At 46.3% G+C, this 21,066-nt stretch overlaps 1 protein-coding gene and 1 long non-coding RNA gene across 7 annotated transcripts; one reads left to right on the top strand and one right to left on the bottom strand.

The window, feature by feature from the left end:
* The first annotated feature begins 459 nt into the window (after window positions 1-459).
* Window positions 460-20,877, top strand: mrvi1 (murine retrovirus integration site 1 homolog). Of its 6 annotated transcripts, none has more exons than XM_057024379.1 (37): window positions 461-609; window positions 1,278-1,376; window positions 1,443-1,623; window positions 2,066-2,124; window positions 2,202-2,262; window positions 2,361-2,519; window positions 2,651-2,768; window positions 2,851-2,901; window positions 3,008-3,085; window positions 3,151-3,207; window positions 3,291-3,350; window positions 3,514-3,569; window positions 3,831-3,924; window positions 4,006-4,125; window positions 4,199-4,290; window positions 4,564-5,251; window positions 5,637-5,787; window positions 7,257-7,285; window positions 10,815-11,030; window positions 13,242-13,348; window positions 13,419-13,480; window positions 13,720-13,893; window positions 13,976-14,103; window positions 14,486-14,926; window positions 15,063-15,141; window positions 15,456-15,570; window positions 15,658-15,688; window positions 16,911-17,051; window positions 17,177-17,308; window positions 17,435-17,588; window positions 17,707-17,756; window positions 18,033-18,170; window positions 18,348-18,409; window positions 18,927-19,037; window positions 19,207-19,341; window positions 19,513-19,593; window positions 19,946-20,877. In XM_057024379.1, the coding sequence occupies exons 1-37, from the start codon at window positions 603-605 to the stop codon at window positions 20,106-20,108; spliced, it is 4,680 nt and encodes a 1,559-aa protein (XP_056880359.1). In that variant the 5' UTR covers window positions 461-602; the 3' UTR covers window positions 20,109-20,877. The 6 variants fall into 6 exon arrangements, with proteins under 6 accessions (XP_056880372.1, XP_056880359.1, XP_056880348.1 ...); XM_057024368.1 differs by having other exon boundaries at window positions 19,903-20,877; XM_057024388.1 differs by lacking the exon at window positions 19,513-19,593.
* LOC130521470 (uncharacterized) lies at window positions 12,807-14,576 on the bottom strand. Its single transcript, XR_008949337.1, has 2 exons — window positions 13,955-14,576; window positions 12,807-13,669 (listed from the first exon to the last, which is right to left on the bottom strand). It is a non-coding gene; the product is annotated as an uncharacterized LOC130521470 (long non-coding RNA).
* Window positions 20,878-21,066: the final 189 nt, after the last annotated feature.

The following is a 21,066-nucleotide window of genomic DNA, read 5'->3' as shown; positions in this document are numbered from 1 at the left end:
CTGCTAGATGTGTTCAGAGGCAAGTTGTTGAATTCTTTTCTGCTAATTTTCTAAATTTTCTAAATCACGTGTGATTTATATGTGATGATGTGATGTGATGCAGATGTAAAAAAAATAAATAAAACATTTACGGTCGGAGCCATAATTATTGTGGTTCAAACAAATCATTTTTTCTGTATCTTTATCCCTTTTGAACTTGCCCCCCTGACCCAGTTCTGCAAAATAGCAGCAGCAATTATGTCACTTGCCAGACACAGACTCCTTAACAAATAAACAAAACTGGGTCCCACATTTGCTGGCTGAATGCAGAAGCATTGCCTGACAGACATGTGAAACGATCATGGAAAAACCTCCCAGCGCGCCATTGTTGAAGACCCCAGCAGGACAGGCAGGAGTGGGATGGGGTGGGGGCAGAAATGGGCTGGAGATGTCAGCTGGTTTTGATGTGAAGCAGTTAAAACAGCCTTGAGAGCACCTTGAACATTTCCCTTTCTATCATCACTGTAAATTCGAGGAGGACTTGGACAGTAATGGAAATGTGATGTTCTAAAGCTTAATTACATATCTCGCATTTTCTCCCTTCAAAACAGGAACTAGCCTGGATGGAAAGTAAGTCAAGTCTTTTCTTTAACTACTTAGTTCAACAATATCTCAGTTTTTGTTCAGTCGGATACAGTTTTCTCTGTAATTGGCCAAATAACATTAGATAAATATAGGACTGGGAGCTGTTTTTTAGTTTTTTGAACAAAAATTGAAATGGATCTTCATAAATGTCAAAGTACGCATTGATTTCTAAAGTAATATTATATTAATTTAAGATGTGCCAGATGATGTGAGGAGTGTCACAATTAAAGCAACAAAAGTGCAATCAAAGTTTTTAGACTGAAGTTTTATATAAAGAATTCTGATTCTGAGAACATAAAAAAACTGTTTATGCAAATCCGACAATGTCCACTGAAAGGTCGTCCTCACATCAACGAGAATCAGCGAGAGAGTTTATGGAGTCACCTATGACAACACCAGAGGAGTAAAAAGCTTCAGAACTAGGAAAAAAGTGCTGCCTGAGTCCAGCAGCAGTCAAATCTTTGTGAGTTTAAGTCTAATAAGCTTCAACAACAAAGGTAGAAAAGTCTCTTTAATGAGAGCAAAAAGGGGTCTGAGGCTGACAGAGCTGTTCTCGCCCTTATGGTGTTTGAGCTGTTCAGGAGAGTAAACAGATCCCAAAGATGCTCCTTATCTGAACATGGACTTTTGCTGTTCGGTCTGGGAACCACCAGGCTGTGGGGCAAGTGATGAAGATGACAACGACAGGAGCGGCTTCTCTGAACATGAACTCCTCGAGATCCTGTATGATGCATGTAACAGCTCCAGTACAGGTAGACGGCACTTTACCCCTAAAGAGTCACAAAGGCGCCCATAAAGCATTGTTTCTGTGGTTGCAGGGGAAGTCTTGGCCTCCACCATCATCCATTACCTGCAGAGCATGACGACTCAGAGTCACGAGCACGAGCGGCTGGCCGCCCTGCGACACTTGCTGGACCCCGACTGTCAGGATCCACATGTGAGCAGAGAGGCTTTCCACTCCGTAATGAGAGAATGGATCACCCAGTGCAGCCAGGACAGGTGAGACAGCGAAGAACAAGGAGAGACGCCTGACTTCTACAGAGAAGGAAAACATACAGCCTAATACACTTACAAAATGATTTCTTTTTCATGCGACTGCTTCTGTAAATCTTTTTTGAATGTAGCACTTTTTTATTATTTAAATGAAGCTACTAAAGGATCATTTGTCAAATTGCCAGTCAAAAGTGAAAATAATGTATTCAAAGACAGCAGTGACATTTAAAAAAAACACTTTTTCTATCATAACGGCATCATTTTCTTGCTAGATTTTATGCTTTTCCACGAAAACCCAGGCACACGATATATATTGAGTCTCCCCATGTAGTTAGTTATTACCTCATGTATTAAAAAGCAGGCAAAAAAGGGTGAATATGCATTTTGTCATTACTTTTGCAAATCTAAAAGTTATCAGCAATTTTTGAAAGCCTGTCTTGTGTTTCAGCACTGATGTGGAAGGCATTCATGCAGCATGGCCGAGCCCTTCAAACATGCCTGTAAATGGTAGGTGGAGCGGGGGTGTCTCCAAATCGACTCCTCCTTCTTTAACACATCACACAGTGAACTTAATTTTTTCTTAGGTCTTGATTTCTCCGGAGGTCCAAGCCAAGATACACCCTCTGAGAGCCCCCAATGCTCCTGGTTAGAGCTCACGCTTTAGATTTCCCCTCTTTAATCAGAGCTCATTTCACGTGTGTGTGTCGCCATACCGCCCACTGACTTCACCGTTCTGGCTTCAGTGATGACAAAGACCTGTTAGGAACGGTGGCTGAGCTCAAACGTGCCCACCGAAAGCTGAATGAGCAGAACAGCAGCTTGCTGAGGAGCGTGGCTCAGTGTGAAGACATAAACCTGCAGCTGACCCTGGAGGTGACAGAGTTACGAGCGAAGCTGGCCAGGTGAGGGACAAACCGCAGTCACGCCGACCAAAACAATAACCGTCACACAACATCATCGCTGTAATCACACAGTGTTTAACCCTGGGGTCTTTAAGTGGAGGGGAATAAAGCAGTGAGTCTTACTGTTGCAGTGCTCAGCGGTCAGCAACAAGGGTCAGATCTCTGACTGAAGAGTTGGAGGAGACCAGACGGGCTTTTAAAGAGGCCCAGGAGAGAGCCAGCCGCTCCCAGACCAGCTGCACCAAACTGGTACACCATAAACTCAACTCTGCGAGCACGTTTATTTGAGCGTCTGCTATCTACATCTATGTGTTTATGTGCTTGTGTTTAGAGCAATGAAATTGAATGCCATAAGCTTCACATCAGGAGACTTGAAGACAAGGTAAGGTTCTTTTGAAATGTGAAACCAGCAGCTCATGTCCCCACATGCTCCGACTTGTGCGAAACGACCTTTACATGTGACCGATGTTGATGTCGATCCTCCACAGAACGAGAAGCTCGGTGTCGAAAGAGCTTTTTCTGAGGACAGCACGAACAAGCTAAGGAAGGTCAACGCTGAGTTGCGGGTAGGAAGAGAGGAGCGCTTTGGTGTGTGGGGCGAAGTGTGAGCTGACTGTTGTCATGTTTGCAGGGAGAACTTGAGGAAACTCTGGTTCTGTTGACGCTGAGAGATACAGAAATCACAAAGGTCGGTCTGCCGGGGGACTCAGAGAATAGTCCTGTTGGCGTGGGAATGACTGTTAATGTCTTACCTCACTTGCTTCCCTGCAGAGAGACATGCTTATGGATAAGATGAAGAGCGCTCATGTGGAGAATCACAACATGATCGAGGTACACTATGACACTGCCAACATGCAGAAAAGAGACTGGAATCTAAAACTTTACCTGTAGAGAAGGTTTATTAATATGTGACTGACAGGAGGAGGTGCTTGTCATTTTCCTTCTGGTTTGAAAGTGTGTTTCGGCTATTATTCGGCACCATTTTGTGTTTCAGGGTCTGCAGTCAGAGCTGATGAGGCTTCAGGAGCATTCGCACCAAATTCTCCTGAGGTAACAGCACGGCACCGTGGATCAGCGTGGAACACTGTTCAGGGCCCTTATTGTGTCACATCTGGCTTAGTGGGTGTTAAACTTTCTCATAAATCCTCACTGTGGCCTGGAAACGGACCTCCTTTGGTTGATAATTTATCCAAATATCACTTTTCTTGAGTCCCCTTTAATACGATCGTGGATCAGCTGTCAAAGCATTGATGGAAACATTGAAACGTTTGGGCTGGACATGAGTTTGACTCCCACATTCTTCCGGTGCAGATATGACAGACACTGTATTAGTCTTCAGAGTCTCTACGCTCGGGAAGCTCCGAACCACCGATCCCTGCAGAGCGAGTTGCAGGATGTGCAGCAGGTAGGCGCCGTTTCCTTCACTGCTTTCACTGCCCCTCCCCGAACCGCCCGGTTTCATTTGACCTCTCATCACCCGTGGCAGCATCACCGACCTCTGGAGCTGCCGCCTCTGCGCAGGCACGGTGACGACATTCAGAGCATCATCCACAGGATCAAGTCGGCGGACGTATTCAGACACCTGCACCTCAGGCACAGCGACAGGGTGAGTGGAGGAGACACGCTGGTGGGCGGGTGAATTCTGGGACCAGTCCGTGTAAAAATGTGCCCTCTCTCAGGCGCAGGACTCTGCCGCCCCAGAGACGCCCGAGAGGCCGCTTGCTTTACGACAGCAACAACAGGCAAGCATCAAGCAGCAGCTTGTCAATGTGTATGTGAGTTTTTTTTAATACCCACCCGTTCTCCTGTTATGGTAACAGACTGGAATTGGTTGATGTTACTCTCTGTTCTGAGAAGCCTCCTAATAAAAGGGGCATCTGGTTCTGACAGCGTATTTATGAGCATCTCCGTTACACAAACCTTCGCAGTTACTATCTGCTGTGTGTTCGCTTCTATCAGGGATAAGTGCAGGTTTAGTGCCCCTTGGTAACTGCAGACATAACACTGGGAGAAGGAGATGTTTATAAAGCGGTACTGGTTTCAGGCTGCAGGAGCTGGAGCTGCACAAGTGCATGTGGGAGGAGAAAGGGGAGAAGGTGGAGGAGCGCCGGAGATCCTCCGAGCAGAACGAACAAAAGCAAAGCCAGACTGGGAGCCAGATTAATGTCCAGGATGCCAAGAAGGTGGCTGTGGTGAACTGGTGGAAAGCCTGCAGATCAGAGGGAGCTACGGGCCGCAAAAAAAGAACCGTCTCTGAGACCGAAGAGAAGCTCCAGCAGGCAGAGCAAACCATCAGTGATATGCAGGAGCAGCTCCGCCACCTGCAAACCTCCCTCAGATCTGCACAGGAGCGTGAAAGCAAGCAAACAGACAGCACAGTTGTTCACACCGACAAAGGGACCAACACAGAGGAGAAGGACGCAGACAGGCCCACGAAGAAGCTCCTGAGGGATGCAGCAGTGGCCACAGAGGACTCTGGGGGAGCAGCGGAGACAACCCAGCTGCAGGTGACCGCCAATGGTCTTCTCACAACCCTCAGGCGGATGGAGGCGCTGGTCAGCAACGCCATGGAGAAGGCTGAGCTGGTGAGGGAGAGCGAGCAGAGGGTGAGCCAGGTGACAGTGAGGATGGAGAGCATCACTCAGAGAGTGGAGGAGGCTCTGGAGCGAGCGGCTGACACCGACCAGCAGCTCAGCTGTCTGGAGGCCAGAATCACACAAGCTTCAGCTCAGGTGTGTAGAAAATGTGTGTGGCCCAAAGAAAGCCCAATATTTTTTATTTGATGCGACTGTAGTTCAGGCATTTACTGCTGTGTTTGTTTGTTACGGCCAAATTAAAATGGCAGTAAATGAATCACAGTTATGTTCACATTTTTCAAGCCTGTGCAGATTTTTTTGGCTCAGAAGGGAAGAAGCAGTCTGATGGTCCTGTTTTTTCCCACAGTGCAATCCAGAAGGTTGTGCTGGTGTCATACAGATTGGACCAAATTCAAATCATGCATAGGAGACATTTACAGCTAAAACAAATAAACACCCACTCCCCCCATCTCGCAACATTAAGTCTGACTTTTCAAGTCAAAAGTTGATTTATTGTGATTTTTCATATCCCGTATATAAGTCTGCAGGTCCCGAGCCGTCGGCTGATTTCAGGACGCATGCCACGTGTCCGGTGGAGTCAAAAGGATGGACAGAGCCTGAAAATGAGGCGAGAGCAGAAAGTCCCCCCCCATCTCCCGACGTCAAAGAGCCTCCACAGCTCCCCCTGAATGGTACGATGGGCTGCGACTCATATGGTCCTGGTGATGCTGGGTTATGGGGTCACTTCCTTCTCTGATGGTAATCTCTGAGGATGTCTGAAAATAAGTGCAGCCGTTATTTACATAGCTCTGTTGGGGAAGTTGTTATCTGTTAAAGAAGGCCAGGGGGAGGAGAATGGATCGGAGGTATTTTTAACTCCATTATAAATTCAACTGGGTGAAATTGTAGAACTGCTGGTATTGATTTAAAGCTTTGGGGGATTATTGAGGGGTTCCTGGTCTTGCTGATATTTACGACAGATGTATATTTTATAAGTGATGATAAATGTGAGACCACATTAAAGTGCTTCCTTCCACACAGTTTGATGAGCCTTTACAGGGACCAGTGTAGATGCTGCTTGGATGGATTTTGCGACACTGCTGCAGGGAGCCCAGTGATTTCAGGAAGATCATGGGAGATGAATTTATAATATTTAGGAGGGAAACGGGCTTTCTTTTTACTGTTCAATATGAATTCTCTTAGCTAACCCAAGTGAATAAAATCTACAGAAAGCGATTAGGGCTACCGTTAACACGGCTGTTATTGCCATCTAGTGGTAGTGCATCGGTACTACTATTAATAATATTGATACAATTGTTATTATAATAAAGTGGTACCACATCAATGCAGTACAACCACGATAGTCCATGATTCCTAAAAACAATGACAGAATGATGTTCTATAAATGTTCTTCAGTGGCTTTTGTTATAAAGCTTTCTGTTCTGCTGGCCTGCTGATGTCGATCAGCTCGTGTTGAAGAAGCAGGAAGGAAAATAAACACTTGGCATGCATTGTTCAAAAACATTACCAGAAGCTCAGTGATTAAATTATCTTAGAAGATACACACAAATTAAATTATCTTAGAAGATACACACAAAAAAGTCAGGCTCTATAACTAGAATGTGAATCACTTGGTGAGGGCAGCTTGAACTGGTGAGAATTCCAGGAAGCCTGATGTGGAATGAAAAAGAGAGGAAAAAAGAAAGAGGACAAACGGCGCACTCAGCAAAGTCAAGCACCAACTGCAGGTTTCCTACATTTAGAAAGGATTTACGCTTCATGTGGGGTTTCAGTTCAGTTCTGCAGATGAGCGAAAACACAATAGTCTTCATCAGAGCTGAAGAGCTTTTGACCAGCAGATCAAACGTCTCATGATGGTTGCCAGGTTATTGTTGCCCTTAGTTATGAAGGTGTCAGAGATGGGGGGGTGGGGGACACACTTCCTGAAACCAAATTTAAAGTCGTTTAACCAACCAGACGAGGGAAAAACCGAAACAAATGTCTGTCAACATCATCCTCAGCATAAAGAAAGTCTCTCTTCGTCCTCTTTCTGACCCCTGCTCTTTATTTAACCGTCTTGTTAGATTTGCATCTCTCATGCTTTTCCTGTCAAATGCAAATCAGCTTCTTTTTTCTGCTCTCTGTGCTCTGGTTCATACAGGTGGCACAGGACCAGGCAGCTGCAGTGAGGTGAGACCGCACACACATCACTTTTTCACTTCTGTGTACGTGCGACGTTGTGCAACAGCTTTTTTTCTGCTTGTTGCCGCTGCTTCAAACTTCATCTCCTCCAGACTCAGCCTCGCCGTGCAGTACTTTTGGATCCCCGGCCGGTTTGTCTCTGTCATTTTTCAGCATTTCTGTTTGTAAGGATGTGGAAAACCATCCAATTATTATTCAGAAGAGCAAAATCTTGCTATCTCAGAGGGGAAAGGGCAGTTTTTAAGGGCTAAAAAGAACATCTGACTGCTTTAGCTCATCTTGAAATCGGGCTGTGAAGCTGTAATTCGCTGTGAATGTCAGATGTGCGCCTCTGAACAATGCGGCCGCTGTGCTCTGCTTTTCCGCATCGCTCAGGACGAATGTGTCCATTGTGCTCGCTGTTGAAATGGAGCAAAGGTTTTGCCAGTGCGACTTCAGCGGTGGCGACTGTCAAGAGCGCGGCGGCAGATGCGTCTCGCACACGGGCTGGATGGATACAACATCCCATAAACATGCTGTCACATGCAACAACATTCTCAAGATGGCCTCCTACACTGGGATTACAGAGGAAACAAAAACACAGAATCTCACACAAATAATACATTTGTTCAGGATTTATCTAAGGGATGATCCTTGGAGAACACACACACACACACACACTTACACACACATGCACATACACACACACACACGCTCCACAGGCGTACAGAGCCCTTCTCCTTAAATGGTCAAAGCTCCCAGGAGTGAAAAAGAGGCAGCGGCTGAAAAAAGACAGGGAACAGAGGGGACGGGAGAAGGAAGCAGAAGCCCCGAGGACAGAGGAGTTTTCTGAAGCTGCAGGCTGAGAGTGACACTTTGATAGTTGAGGAGATTGGCAGGGGTGTGCGTGTCTCCGCGGGGCTGCTGGTGGACTCAGGTAATTTGCATGCCCCCTTCCGTTTGCATGCTCTTCTGCTGGGCAGGTGTGTGGACTTTATGTGGACACTTCGGGATGTTCTCGCTGCTTCTGCATCTTGTGGTTCTCTGGACTTTTTCTCGCTCCAGCAGAGCTGAGCGGTTGCTGCCCCCGGGGTGAGTTTACATGCTCAGGTGTTTGTCTAGACGAGCTGCTCCTTATGGATGTTTGTCGCCGTGTTTTTCTCTCTCCTGCTCCATCAGTGGATCTGCTTCCTCACTATCGATACCAGCACATCACCTCCTTTCTCACACTCCTCGGACCTTCCGTGTAGCGAGCACTTCCTCTCTCAGCCGTGCAGAGCCACATTTTTTACAAATCTGGCAGGAGTCATTGGTCTTATGTAACGGAGGAGGGGAGGAGGCCATTTGTCCCTTCGTCCCCCTCGTGCAGACAGCTTCAAGGCGGGTTGGAGCGAGAAGAAATCGTTAACAATTGTGTTGTCCTTTCAGGGGATCAGTGCGCGGTCTCCATGTCATGAACAGGTTGGAGCAAAGGGACGGCCTTTGTTTTGGTCTGTGTGATCCGTCCCCCAGGAAATAATCTCTGCGATTCAATTAGCTTCATAATCTGCCAGGGAAACTATCTGCAGGGGACTGTCGGGCATCTCCGTGTGGGCCTAATCAGTTTTTAAAGAGGCCGTTGTTTCTTTTGCTTCTGTCAGGATGGCTGCAATCATACCGACTATTTATACTCTGATGTCTGAGGCTTTCATTCATCTCCTTATTTGGTATTTTCCAGGGAAATTGCTTTAATTTGCAGAGCTGCTCTCTTCAGGTGTGAGAGGAATCTGCCATTCTTGGTTAAAATATGGCAGATCAAATGTTTTACAGCGGCAGTGCAGGAAGTGTGGGAACAAAAGGAAACCTCCTGGGCTGCATAAACGCTGCAGCTTGAGAAAGAACGTTGAATTTACAGTTTGACAGAGTTCTTGCGGTCAGGAAATATCCCGGCAGCTGACTGGGAGTCGGTTAAACAACCCATTTCCTCTATAGAGTCACTGCTTTTGTGTGATCACAGAACCTGTGACAGTGAGCAGGCGCTGGATACCCCGGCCCAGGATCACCGAGGATTCCTCCTGCCTTAGATGTGTTCTGCACCTTTGAAATCAGCCACACGTCACCCAAGCTGAACCTGCACTGCTTTATCAGCAAACACAGGCCTGCATATGGACATCTTAATATTTACACTTAACAATCCGAGCTGCGTTCGTGCTGTGTGTGCAGCCCCAGACGCCAGCTCTTCAGACGTTGGTTGATGTTTTCTTTTCCCTGAGCTGTAATTAACCAGCTCAGGTTCTCAGATTTGCATGAATCTGTTCCTGGGAGAGTTCTCTGCTGCAGAAATAAAGCCCAGTCCTTTAAATCAGCAACGCTTAGTGAGGCCTGGAGAAGAGGGGGTGCCTGTGTCCATCCTGCTGCTCATATAAGAACGACTGGTTTGGTAGAGATTCACTCGCATGACGAAATCTTCTAATAACGCTCTTGTTTGGTGGAATTCTGAGATCTGATTACACAACAGATGATGACACCGGAGCTGATTTTTCAAGCTGTTCGGATCACTGGTGACAACAGAAAGCCTCCTATGAATGCACCTTTGATAGGTCGCGTTTCACTTCACGTTGTCTTTCTTTCTTCCTGCTATGGCTGCCAATTTGTTTACCAGGTAGATGATGGGAAAAGCCATGTTTTCATCATGTTTTTGGCTTTTTTTGAACTTGTGTCCATGAGAGTTTCCACCAGGAGCAGGTTGCGCCTCAGACTGTCCTCCCAGAACACTTGGGATATTGGATATAAGCTAACACAGTTCTGAGAGACATGGCCATAATAAACATAGCGTGTAAGCTTGAGAGCGAGCAACATCAGGTCCTTTGGGAACTGCACCGACAACCTTCCAGATGACAATCTGTCTGCACCATGTTTTATCTTGATTAAAAAGCCTGAGCACTTCCCACATTTAGGTCAGGTGATTGGAGAACCCTGGTCACTCTCCCTAAAGTAAAGGGCTCAGATTATGGTCAATAAAATAAACGATCCAAACATTCACATATTTTCTTAGTGTTGGTTGGAGTTGGAGTTGGTTAGAGTTGGTTGGAGTTGGACTGAGGCTTCAGCAGAGTTTGTCATTTTTACTGTAAAGAGAAGTGGGGGGGGCAGGCGTTTGATTCCAAACATCTAAAGTTGCTGCTACACAAACAGGGTTGAATCTTTTTCTCAGGACTGATAAAAGCTTCCATCAAGTCAGAAAATAAAACATGTTAGTCCGAGAGAACTCAGCAGCAGTGCAGTTAAAGTTCTTTGAAGCTCATGTTCTGATGGACTTGATGTTTTGGATGTAAAAGCCTGTTGGGACCTGTTGCTGATCATTTAGTCCTGAGGCCGTGGAGAATGTGGCTATATAAGGATTTGAACATGGTGATGGTGGTTTTCGTTATCGTGACTGTAAAAGTTTTTCTTTCCGTGCATCTCTTTTCATTTAATGCTCCACACCACAGACGTGCATGTGTGTTTGTGTGCATGTGTGTGTGTTTCTTCGACACATACGTGATCTCTACCTCTATAGTTTCAGGAAGACAGGGAACGCTCCCCTCAGACGTCCATTCAGGGAAGCGATCTCAACCCTAAGAAGCCCCCTGAGGCCCCCTCTGCTGCCGAGAGCCCTTTTGTTTTCCCACACACCCGATCACGCCCCTCACTGCCCCCCGCCATGCCCACACTGCCTGAGGAAGAGGAGGACTCACCTGAAGATCTGGACAGTTCATCCAGCTCTCCCAGCACAGTAAGCGCACACTTTTGTTACCTAACGTGTTACTGCTGGACATAATGAGAAGCATGTGAAGACCTAAAAATGAACACTGACAAATTTGGAATTTGTGTCTCAGATCAAACAGTGTTGTGCTTTTATCTAAGAAATCCAAATGACTGCAGAAAAGAAGATGACAGATATTATTAGTTTAGATTTTTCCTGCTTACCTTGCACATGTGAAATATTGTGTAATTACAAACTTATTTTTCTGCATTTATTCAGAAATTAAATGTTTTTTTCCCTTTAAGACTGAGATTCATATATAAATAGTGGCATTTGACTTTTAGTTCTAACACATTAATTATTTTAGTTAGGTTTTGCTATTAAAAGAATGCTAGCTTTATAACGAAAGATAACACACTGAACCTTAAATTTGCTGTCGTATTCATCACATTTAAAGGTTCTATAATGTCAATTTATGCTCACATAATTATTTTGGGCAACTGTAACTTGTTTTTACACCTGAGGCAAAAAGTAGTAGACGCGACTCTCCTGGTTATATCCCAACATCCTTTAATTATCACTAATATTAAATATATTCGCAGCTACAGCGACCCCTTCCGGCAGTATGATGTAGTTGAACAGAAACCTAATTCAATGCATCTTATTAATTAACTGGAAAAAATGAATCTTCACTCTTTTTGAATGGTTCAGATATCATTGAAAATTGACATATTTTATTCATTCTTTCCCGATACATTTCCTATAAATTGCAAAATTCCTTTGGTTTCAAGTTTCCTCTCTTTATAATTAGTATAATTTTAAGATCATCCAACAAGAAATTACTTACATGTACATGCAATTTATTTCCATCATAGTAACTTTTTTGTGTATGATTGTGAATCAAAATTTGAATCATTCTATGCAGCATTCTTACTTTTCTCAAACTTGTAATGTATAAGTTGGAAAACAGGGTGTATTATCCAAACCCACTGCTGTTGAGAGCAGCAATAGTATTGCGCAATTGTCAAAATGTCATACGATTTAAAAAAAAAAAAAAAAAGTCTGTAAAGGAAGTAAAAAGTCCAGATGTCAACAAACTTCCTGCAGAGCGAATGTGTCTTCAGCTGCGCTTGAACACACCGTTCAGGCGGCTGAATCACCAGGACGTTTGCCAAGGCTGTAAAACATTTCTACCTTTAGCGCAGCGGCATTCTTCCTGCAGCTGCACGCACGCACGAAATCATGTTGTTTGGACTCCGGCGCAGAGATAAGGCCTGAGAGGAGCTCTCAGAGGAACAGTGTTGGATATCCATCTCGTTTTATTTGCGTAGTTATCGTTGATGGGTGGACAAGGTTTTGGAGAATTTAAAAAATAAATCAGGTTTTGTGTATTCCATTAGAAGGGTTTATACCTGCGGGAATATGAGTCCTGCACCTCTGCACAGCCTCAATTATAAACCACATTCATCACACGCTTTGAGATTAAAGAGTTGCTGATTTATACCGCGGGGAGATGAGGAGGTCGGAGCCAGACTAATAATCCAAACAGGAAGGATGAAGAAAAACTTAAACACGGTTCCAAACTCTTCAATCAGGTCAGAAATAAATCCACACGCAATCCATACAGGACTTAAAATAAAGCACGCACAGGTGAGAGCCAAGGAGACACAGGTGATGGGTTTAAGCAAAGTAAACGTATGACGTAAACAAAATTCACTTTAACGTCAGAAATCTGAACTAAAATTGATGCAGATCAGCATGAAACGGGGAAAATAAGCAGAATTGACCCTGGACACTGACAACATATAGCAGAAAAGCTAACTCTGATTCAGATGTCCATTTTCTTTTATCTTTAATTACATTTTTATTTTCAACCCACTCTTATCTGTAATAAAACAAGTGATTTGCATCAGTCCTATGTCAAACATGCTGTAGAAAAGCCAGGCACTACAGAAATGGCCTTTCCTCTTCACAGTTGGTTCGCTTGTAAATTAATTCGGGGGAAGGTCGGTTATTCTTAGGAAACTTAAAGATGAGCAGAAAGTGCCCTGTTGCTGAGGATCCAGAGGAAGTCCGTGTTGTTTCCCAGGAAATGTCTGCAAGATTAAACCAAATCCTAGTATGTTTATGTGAGATGTTCCAGTTTATGAGGACGTATGAGACTGCTCTGAGTGACCTCTGACCTGTCCAGGGTGGATTCCGGTTTGTCCTTAACTTTCTTTGACCCTTTTCACCCACCAGTCGACACCAGGTGAAAGTCGAGCCATCATCATGACCGCTCCCACGATCGTCTACCCCCAGCAGGCTACAGTAGTGCAGCAGGACGGCCAGCCCCTGGAACAGAACAGGTCCCATTTTCATACATCTACGGTGTCAACGAGAGAAACGTGCTTTAACTCCCACCACTTCCCCACTCAGGCCTCACAGTCCCAGAAGTCGGCTGTCCAGGAGCTCATCTGGGGGGCCCATCACCACAGTCGGTGGGTAAAAACCTCTTTGATATGATGAGAAGCTTCAGAACATTTCAGAACATGAATCTGTCTGCGTCAGGAAAGAACGTTTTCATCATCTCCTGAATTATTGGCTGACGTCCTGCTGTAAGTTCTTATTTAGGATGACAGGAATTCCCCTCCAGATGCAGCTGCGCTCAGACGGTTCTTCAGTAAATCCTATAAAAGGAGACGAGGAGAGGCTAAATGAGCTTTCTTTTTGTGTTCAGACAGCACCGGTAACGTGATCGACCTGGTCAAAGATCATTTGCCAGAGCTGCAACTGTCTGAGGAGGACCGACAGAAGAACCTGGAGCTCCTCGAGCAGGCCAAGAAGGTCAGCGACCGCTTTTTGACTCGCCGCGGCCGCCGCTCCACCACCAGCCTCTCCGAGTCCCCGACAGGCACGTTGCGCTGTTGTGCTTAATCGTTCCGAAACATTAGTTATATTGTGAAAAACCTCACGGAAGCCTTTTTTGACCACAGGCCTTTCTTCAGCTCCGAGCGCATCCTCCTCCACGTGCGCTGTGGCTCCACAATCTGGGAATGAAGTCTTTTTTTCAGCTGCGGGACACACAGAAACAAGCCACATCAGCTCACAGACCGTTAGCCAGGTAAGAAAATCCGCTTCAACCTCCATTGGCTTCGTGGTCGTATGGTTAATCTACCCGCCAGCGTGTGGCCATTTGACTTGCATCTTCAAGCTCTAGTTTTACAAAGAAGTTTGCTTAAGTTTTTATAAGAACTGAGGTGAAACAGTTGAATCTGTTACTTAGAGATGGATTAGAAAACAGAATCCCTGGCAGCATTTGGAAGGCCACACAGGATCAGGCAGCCAGAATAATAGAGTCGTAATAGAGCGTTGTTGTAGTTTGGGTTGATCGTGTGGCCTCTCTGAGCAGGTTTCCATGGTAGCATTGGTGTTGGTTGTCCATCCTCAGAAGACTTAACCCAGCTGAGACACTAACTGTATCGGTAACTGCGTTCTCTCTTCAGGGAAACAGACTGCTGGTGGACTGGAAGCCAAATGAGAAGAGGAAAGTTTCCTCAGGGACTCTGGCGCCCCGTTATGCTGTACAGAAGGAGAACTTTGATCCAGCAGTATCCAGGAGTCCGCCTGCTGTCTCCAAAGGAGATGACGGAGGTCGAAACCTCAACCTGGCTCCGGCCACGGGGGTGGCCAAGCCCGTCCCGCGACCTCCAACCCAACAGGCGCCCTGTACGGCCGAAATCAAGACGATCGGGGCTTTTCCTCCTCTGATGAGGGCTGTCTCCTGGGACTCTGTAGGCAGCATTGCCTCCAGAAGTGGAGCTCAGGGTTTACCACCAACACCAGAGGATACGTTCTCAGACAGAGACAACGTCTTCAAGGCCTCAGGATACAGCGACCTCTCCGCCCAGCCCGGGAGCCTGCTCAAACTGTCCAAATTTAAAGAGGTAAAACACTTAGCACACAAATTAGCCTTCAGTTCTAATATGTTGTTGCTGTAAACTCAGAAAAGTCATACACCCCCCCCCCCCCCCCGTGTGCGTGTGTGTGTGTGTGTGCGTGTGTGTGTGTTTGGCTTCAAAGGAGCACAAGCTGATGCGTAACCAAAGCATAGCTGGATCTGCGCTACCAGACCTGAGTGAAGCTGCTGAACAGGAAAAAGGTGAGTTTTTTTTCGCTCTCTGGTCTGTATAAGACGGAGATTCCTGTCAGCGGTTTGTCCAGGGTGGGCACTTCCTGGATCTCTGGGAAAAGGACCGATCATTTGTTCTTGTGTTTTTGTTCCTCCATGCCACCCATTTCCTGGCAGGGCTGTAATAAGGAATTAATTTATTTCCCGTCAGCAGATGGCTTGGTTGTTAGGGTAGAGCCCAAAATAATAATAAAACAATAGACAACAGTGTCAGATGTTGACGCTTTGTTGAAATTTGCACGGTGGATTGAAGCACCACGTCTGTGTCCGCTTTCTGCTTTTAGGTGCTTCACCAAGCACGGCTGGGAGTGAGGAGGCTAAAGAGAAGGCTGACGCCATGCCCAACATTTCCGATGTGATGCTGCGGAAACTCAAACTTCACCGAGGTTTACCGGGCTGGTGCGTAACAGAAGCGGCTGCCGGAGCTCACACTGATTCCACCACCACCACAAGCGTAACACCTCCCCTTTTCTTTTCCTTTTCCAGTGCACCCCCGCTCACAGAAAAAGAAGTTGAGGTTTGTACACACGCGCGTGCTTGAAGCTGACTTGTAATAAATGTGTCATTACAGTCTTTGCTATCTAAATATTACCTGTGGGCTGGAAATATGTGTGGAATCAGTTGTCAGGAACAAAGTGTTCAGTTCTTGAAATCTCCACACTCACACAAGTTGTGGCTGAATCTCACACTCTCGCGACACTATTAAACGACAACAATCCTGAAATTCACAACTGAAAAGCAGATGTAGTAGCTGCTATGGCCAAATTCTGGTTTAAAGTAACAGATTGTTATTCTATTTGCTGTGAAATGACTAATATTCCTGTTTTCAGATGATTTGTAATCTTTAGCTTGAGCTAGGCTATTGCTTAGCTATACTAACCTCCTGCTAGCAGCAGATTTGTGTAGTGAAAGTAGTGCTGGTGGCAGTGGCACAATTAGGCCACAGCACCAAGGTTCCTGGTAATGGACAGGACCTGCCAGGGGTGTCTTCCTGCCTCTCACCCACTGCCTGTTAGTGTAGTTGCCACTTGTCATCCTGATTAGTAATAACTGGTTAACAGAAAGTTATGGAGAGATTACATTTATGTGCATCTTTGCATTGGTTTTTAATTGGTTGAGTCCTTTCTCAGTTGTCAACACCCGGCTGCACATCTGCCACATGCAGCCCTCTCGCTTTTTTCCCCCTTTTGTTCCCAAATGGAATAGTTGAAATGTCATAAAAAGTGCACGCCTGTATCAACAGGAAAGCTTTTTATTTGGTTCCTGGTCCTGACTGATGACACACACGCAACGATTTCCTGTGGAGAAAAGGCAAACATTAGTGACGCTGTCAGCCTCGCACTGTGGCCCCTCTCGCCGATCCCTCAGGGACGCATCTGCTTGAGGACAGGCAGGGGTCGTAGATTTCCTCTGGGCCGCGTCCCCTCCGCGGTGGAAAACCGCCTCGGCTAACTTTGATCGCCCGGGAAAAACACCAGCAGGTCAAGCGCTGGAGTCACTGTTCAGTCTGCATGTCAGCTCCAGAGCTGCCCAACCGCCCCGCACGCTTTTTAACCACTAAAAAATGCATCATCTGCGCTCACCGCCATCCAAACATGTTTGTTGATGTGCGTGTTTTATACCGTGGGAGACTTCTGTGGAGAGTCTTCGGAACCATTCCGCTCTGCTGCGGCGCTGCCTTTAGCAGCACTTCGCTATCGTTTGTTGTAGCGCTCTCAGTCTCAACCCGCTATCTGCAGAACGCATTCGTCCAGCTGTCACTGGCCTTTCGCAATGACAAGTACACTCTGGAGATGCGGCTGAAACAGGCAGAACGTGAGAGGAACCTGACCGAGGAAGACACCGAGAAGGAACTGGAGGAATTCAAAGGAGCGCTGAAGGTCAGTCCTCCAAAACAGATGAAAATAGAGGAACGTCATGGTTCCCAAACATCCCACACTTTAAATGTCCCCACAGAATGGGAACACAGGTGTCCCATCATGAGCTTTGGTTGCGTTTCCTGCAGGTGACCTCACCGCAGTGGCAGAACCTGGAGCAGCGCGAGTCCTACCAGCGCCTCGTGGAGACGGTCTCGGTGCTGCACAGGCTGGCCAGGCGGCTCTCCAGCAGGGCAGAGCTGGTTGGGGCGGTTCGACAGGTGCGTCTGCACTTGTGTCAGTATGAGGACAAATATAAAGGACATCTACATCTACATCTACAATGTCATGTAAGAAGGCCTGGTTCTATCATCGGCCGCTGATCCGCTCCGTGTTGGTGCAAACAGGAGAAACGCATGAGCAAGGCCACCGAGGTGATGATGCAATACGTGGAGAACCTGAAGAGGACGTATGAGAAGGATCATGCCGAGCTGACGGAGTTTAAGAAGCTGGCCAACCAGAACTCAAATCGCTCCTACGGAGGGTCTGTTGAGACTGGAGGTGAGAGGGGCCGTGACGCCGTCTGCAGGCCTTCGTATCTCATGATCAGCTTGACGATTTCGCGGCACATTTTTGAATCAGAAAGTCACCTTTATTTTCTCTCTCTTTGCCCGAGCAGATGATGGCGTTCCTCGGCCGTCAAGATCAATGTCGCTCACGCTTGGAAAGGTAAACGCCTGATATTTTTGGAGCTGGAATATTTTGAAACCACTTCTTCAGTCTCAAACAAATACAAGCTTTTTTAGAACGCGGAGTGTTTATTTCAATCATTCCGCGTCAGTGCCCTCAAGTGCACTTATTTCGCAAAGGTTTTCAACTGGTGTGCACTTGGAGAGCTTTCTGAGGCAGGTTTGAGTGGCACCATCTTGTCCTCTCGCTGTCTGCCAGACTCAGCCGTCACATCACATACCTGTTAAACCCTTTCCTGTTCCACCTCCTGTCCAGGCTCTGCCCAGACGCAGGGTGAGCGTTGCCGTGGTGCCCAAGTTTAACCTCCTGAACATCCCCGGTCAGACGCCAGTCACCAGCCCGGTCTCAGGGTCCGGCACGGGACCAACCCCTGGAGCTGCTCTTCCTGTCGTGGTAGGTTTTTCCTGTCAGGATGCAGAACGACACAGCCGGTGTTTTTAAAAAAAAACAATATTGATGATGCATTAGTGAATTAAACCCCGGCAGGCTGTTGTTGGCTCATGAAAAAGACCCGACGAGGGCACATTTGAGCAAAAGTCCAAACCCGGCGTGTGTTTCGCTCTTTTGTAGTGTGAAAATAATGATGTGAAGGTCAGCACGCCCACAGAAGCCCCACAGCCAGCAGCAGAATGGTATGTGTCGTGTACTCCTTCCCTCGCATACATACCCCCCACCCCCACACACACACACACACACACACCAACCCCCGTTGAATAGATGTCAAGGACATCACACAGTCCTTAAAACAATGAGTCAAAACAAACCTGAGCTTTTAATCATAGTTATCAAAAACATTCTGAGCTGAGGTTTGACCTGGGTGACCTTCAGGATGTGTAGGACACCGCAGATGTGGAGGTGAAGCTATCCCCATAAGCCTGAAAAACAACCTGATGGATGCGCTGTCCTGGAGCCTAATCTAAACATTTCTGCGTGAGCGTGACAAAGTCCAGACATGAGGCTCCGAACACATCCTGGTTCCACAGACGAGCTTTCAAGTCTCTAAGATGTGTTGTGAGGCAGCCCCGGCATGTGTTCCCGCCACCTCCGCCCAGCGCCCCCGCTGTGTTTCACCCATTAAAAACTGACCGTTACCGTGGCGATGCTCTGGTTTCCACCTGTAATTGTTCTCTCCCCTGCGAAACGGTGCAGTGGGAAGAGCGTGACGGCGCCCGACAGCGAGCCAGCCAAGCCACCGGTGAATTTGGAGGAGATCAGAGCCGAGCTCAAGGCGAAGATCGAGGAGGAGGCCTATAACAAAGGGTGAGTCCTCGCACTCCTGGTTCCTCAACACACTCGCACCCTAAATGAAGCGTTCATCATAAACCTGACCTTTACTGGGGGGTAACCAGGGGTGCTTTATGGTTTATTTTAATTAATAAACCATCTTAAACTCAGCATCAGTCACCGGTTCACTGTAAAATATCAACAGCTACCAGGAGGGACTGAAGCATAGTAAAGCCCTCCAGGAGAAGAGGCGTGAGGAGGAGGAGGAGGACATCGCCGAGAGACTGCTGGAGATGAAAAACAAAGATGAGGAGAGTGGGAAAAAGATCAACAAAAGCAGGTAATCTGCATCTGCCAGTCCAAAATACAGAGATCCACCTTAACCCGTCGTACCTCCCGTCACCTCGGCTGCTCCGTCGTAATGTTAAAGGTCTAGCGTGTAAGATCTGGCGACATCTAGCGGTGGACATTGCAGCATGCATGACTTTAATACCCCCTCCCTTTTCAACAGTGTTAGAGAACCTACGGCGACTGCTGAGGAGCAAAGTGGATTTTTATCCCGACTGCATCCACAAGTATCCCCAGTCCAGAGGTTTGTTTGTTGTAGATCTGTGCAGAGATGAGACTAGTCTCTGGAGACTGAATTAGAACTGCGGATTAAAATGTATATTAGTATAGTATAAGTATAGTAGAGCGGAAGTACACGGAGGGGGACCCGCACCAATATTGGTCCAGAGATTTTATCCTGACTGGCATGAATCAGTGTAAAAGGATTCTAAACTAAGGTTTGCTTTGTTTTTGGATTACTAAGAATCTTACACACTAGACCTTTAACGTTCAAGTGAAAAAAAAAATCCCTTCACTGCTGTAATTCGCTGTAATCCTGCTGTTTTCTGTTTAGAGGAATCTTATCTTATCTCAGTGTGCCATCGTTGTCCTCGCAGGAGGATGGAGGAGGTCCTGCTCCTCATTGGCCGCGTTTGTCCCAAGATCTCCCTGAGTCGACGCCTCCTCCTGATGGCGCTGACGCTGTTCGTGGTGATGTGTCTGATCATCAGCATTTTCACCTTCTTCGGCGGATACTACAACAGGCGCGAGGACACGTAAGCAGAGGTGGATCTTTGCCTGGGGAGGGACGGCGAAACAGCGAGGTGTCAGTCAGCCCCTGACCCCTTCAGCTGACCCCATCGGCCCGCTGAGGCTCCACGAGTCCATGACCCAGACCCTCAAGGGTCAACGGCGGTTCAGGAGACCTCGTGGACGGGGGTGCATTGGACACATTCACACGATAACTATGGATCAGAAAATGAAGAGAGCCTTTCTTTAGGGACCAATAATGTAGTGTAATGCAGAGATAGTGTTTCTGATTTATGGTTTGGGTACATTCAGGAGACGACTGAGGTCAAAAGTGTATATTTGTGTTAACGAATAAATAAAAAAAACAATCTATTTATCTTTAAAGGGACAGTTTTATTCAATGTCAAGCTCTGGCCGGCAGGAGTGTCCAACCACTTTGAATAGTTATCTAGAGAGATTTCTGACAGGTTTTTTATTACAATTATTTAATTCATTTTTTTTTTTTTTTTGATGAGACTTTGATTTCTTATTTAAAGACATAGAATATAAATGTTTTTAAGATTCTTTTAATTTTACTGTATATTTAAAAACGTAAAAATGTGAACGCATTCCGGAGTAGATCTTTAACTGCCGCCTGTTGCAGTTAACTGTCTGTGTCACTTTGGGTTGTGTCTGAGCACTGATGGATTTCCCTCATATAAGTGAGCACTGTTAGATGGTAACGGGCTGGTTTTCATCTCCCTGCACAGCTGTCTCCTTTATTCTTTACTCTATCTTTAAATAAAAGTGCCTGAAATAATGTTGCAGTTATTTAAATGCTTCCACTGTTCAGAACAAAGTTTTTTCCTCATTTACAGCAAAAAAATTGTGGTTAAAAAAAGTAGAACATTTTCTGCAGAAACTAAGCAATAGGTCTCAGATTTTCTCCAGCTTAATCTCGCCATAACCCACTCGGGAAAACCATTTACTGCAATTAAACATAATTTGA

This window comes from Takifugu flavidus, chromosome 2, assembly GCF_003711565.1.
Source record: "Takifugu flavidus isolate HTHZ2018 chromosome 2, ASM371156v2, whole genome shotgun sequence".
In the NCBI taxonomy this organism is placed as follows: domain Eukaryota; kingdom Metazoa; phylum Chordata; class Actinopteri; order Tetraodontiformes; family Tetraodontidae; genus Takifugu; species Takifugu flavidus.
The sequence above is the reverse complement of the archived record's forward strand: the minus strand, read 5'-3'. Positions and strand labels throughout refer to the sequence as shown.

Excerpts from the sequence above, each read along its gene's own strand:
- mrvi1 (XM_057024368.1), top strand. Across the intron at positions 2,125-2,201 it reads TTCAAACATGCCTGTAAATG|GTCTTGATTTCTCCGGAGGT; the intron begins GTAGGTGGAGCG and ends ATTTTTTCTTAG. Across the intron at positions 3,925-4,005 it reads AGTTGCAGGATGTGCAGCAG|CATCACCGACCTCTGGAGCT; the intron begins GTAGGCGCCGTT and ends CACCCGTGGCAG.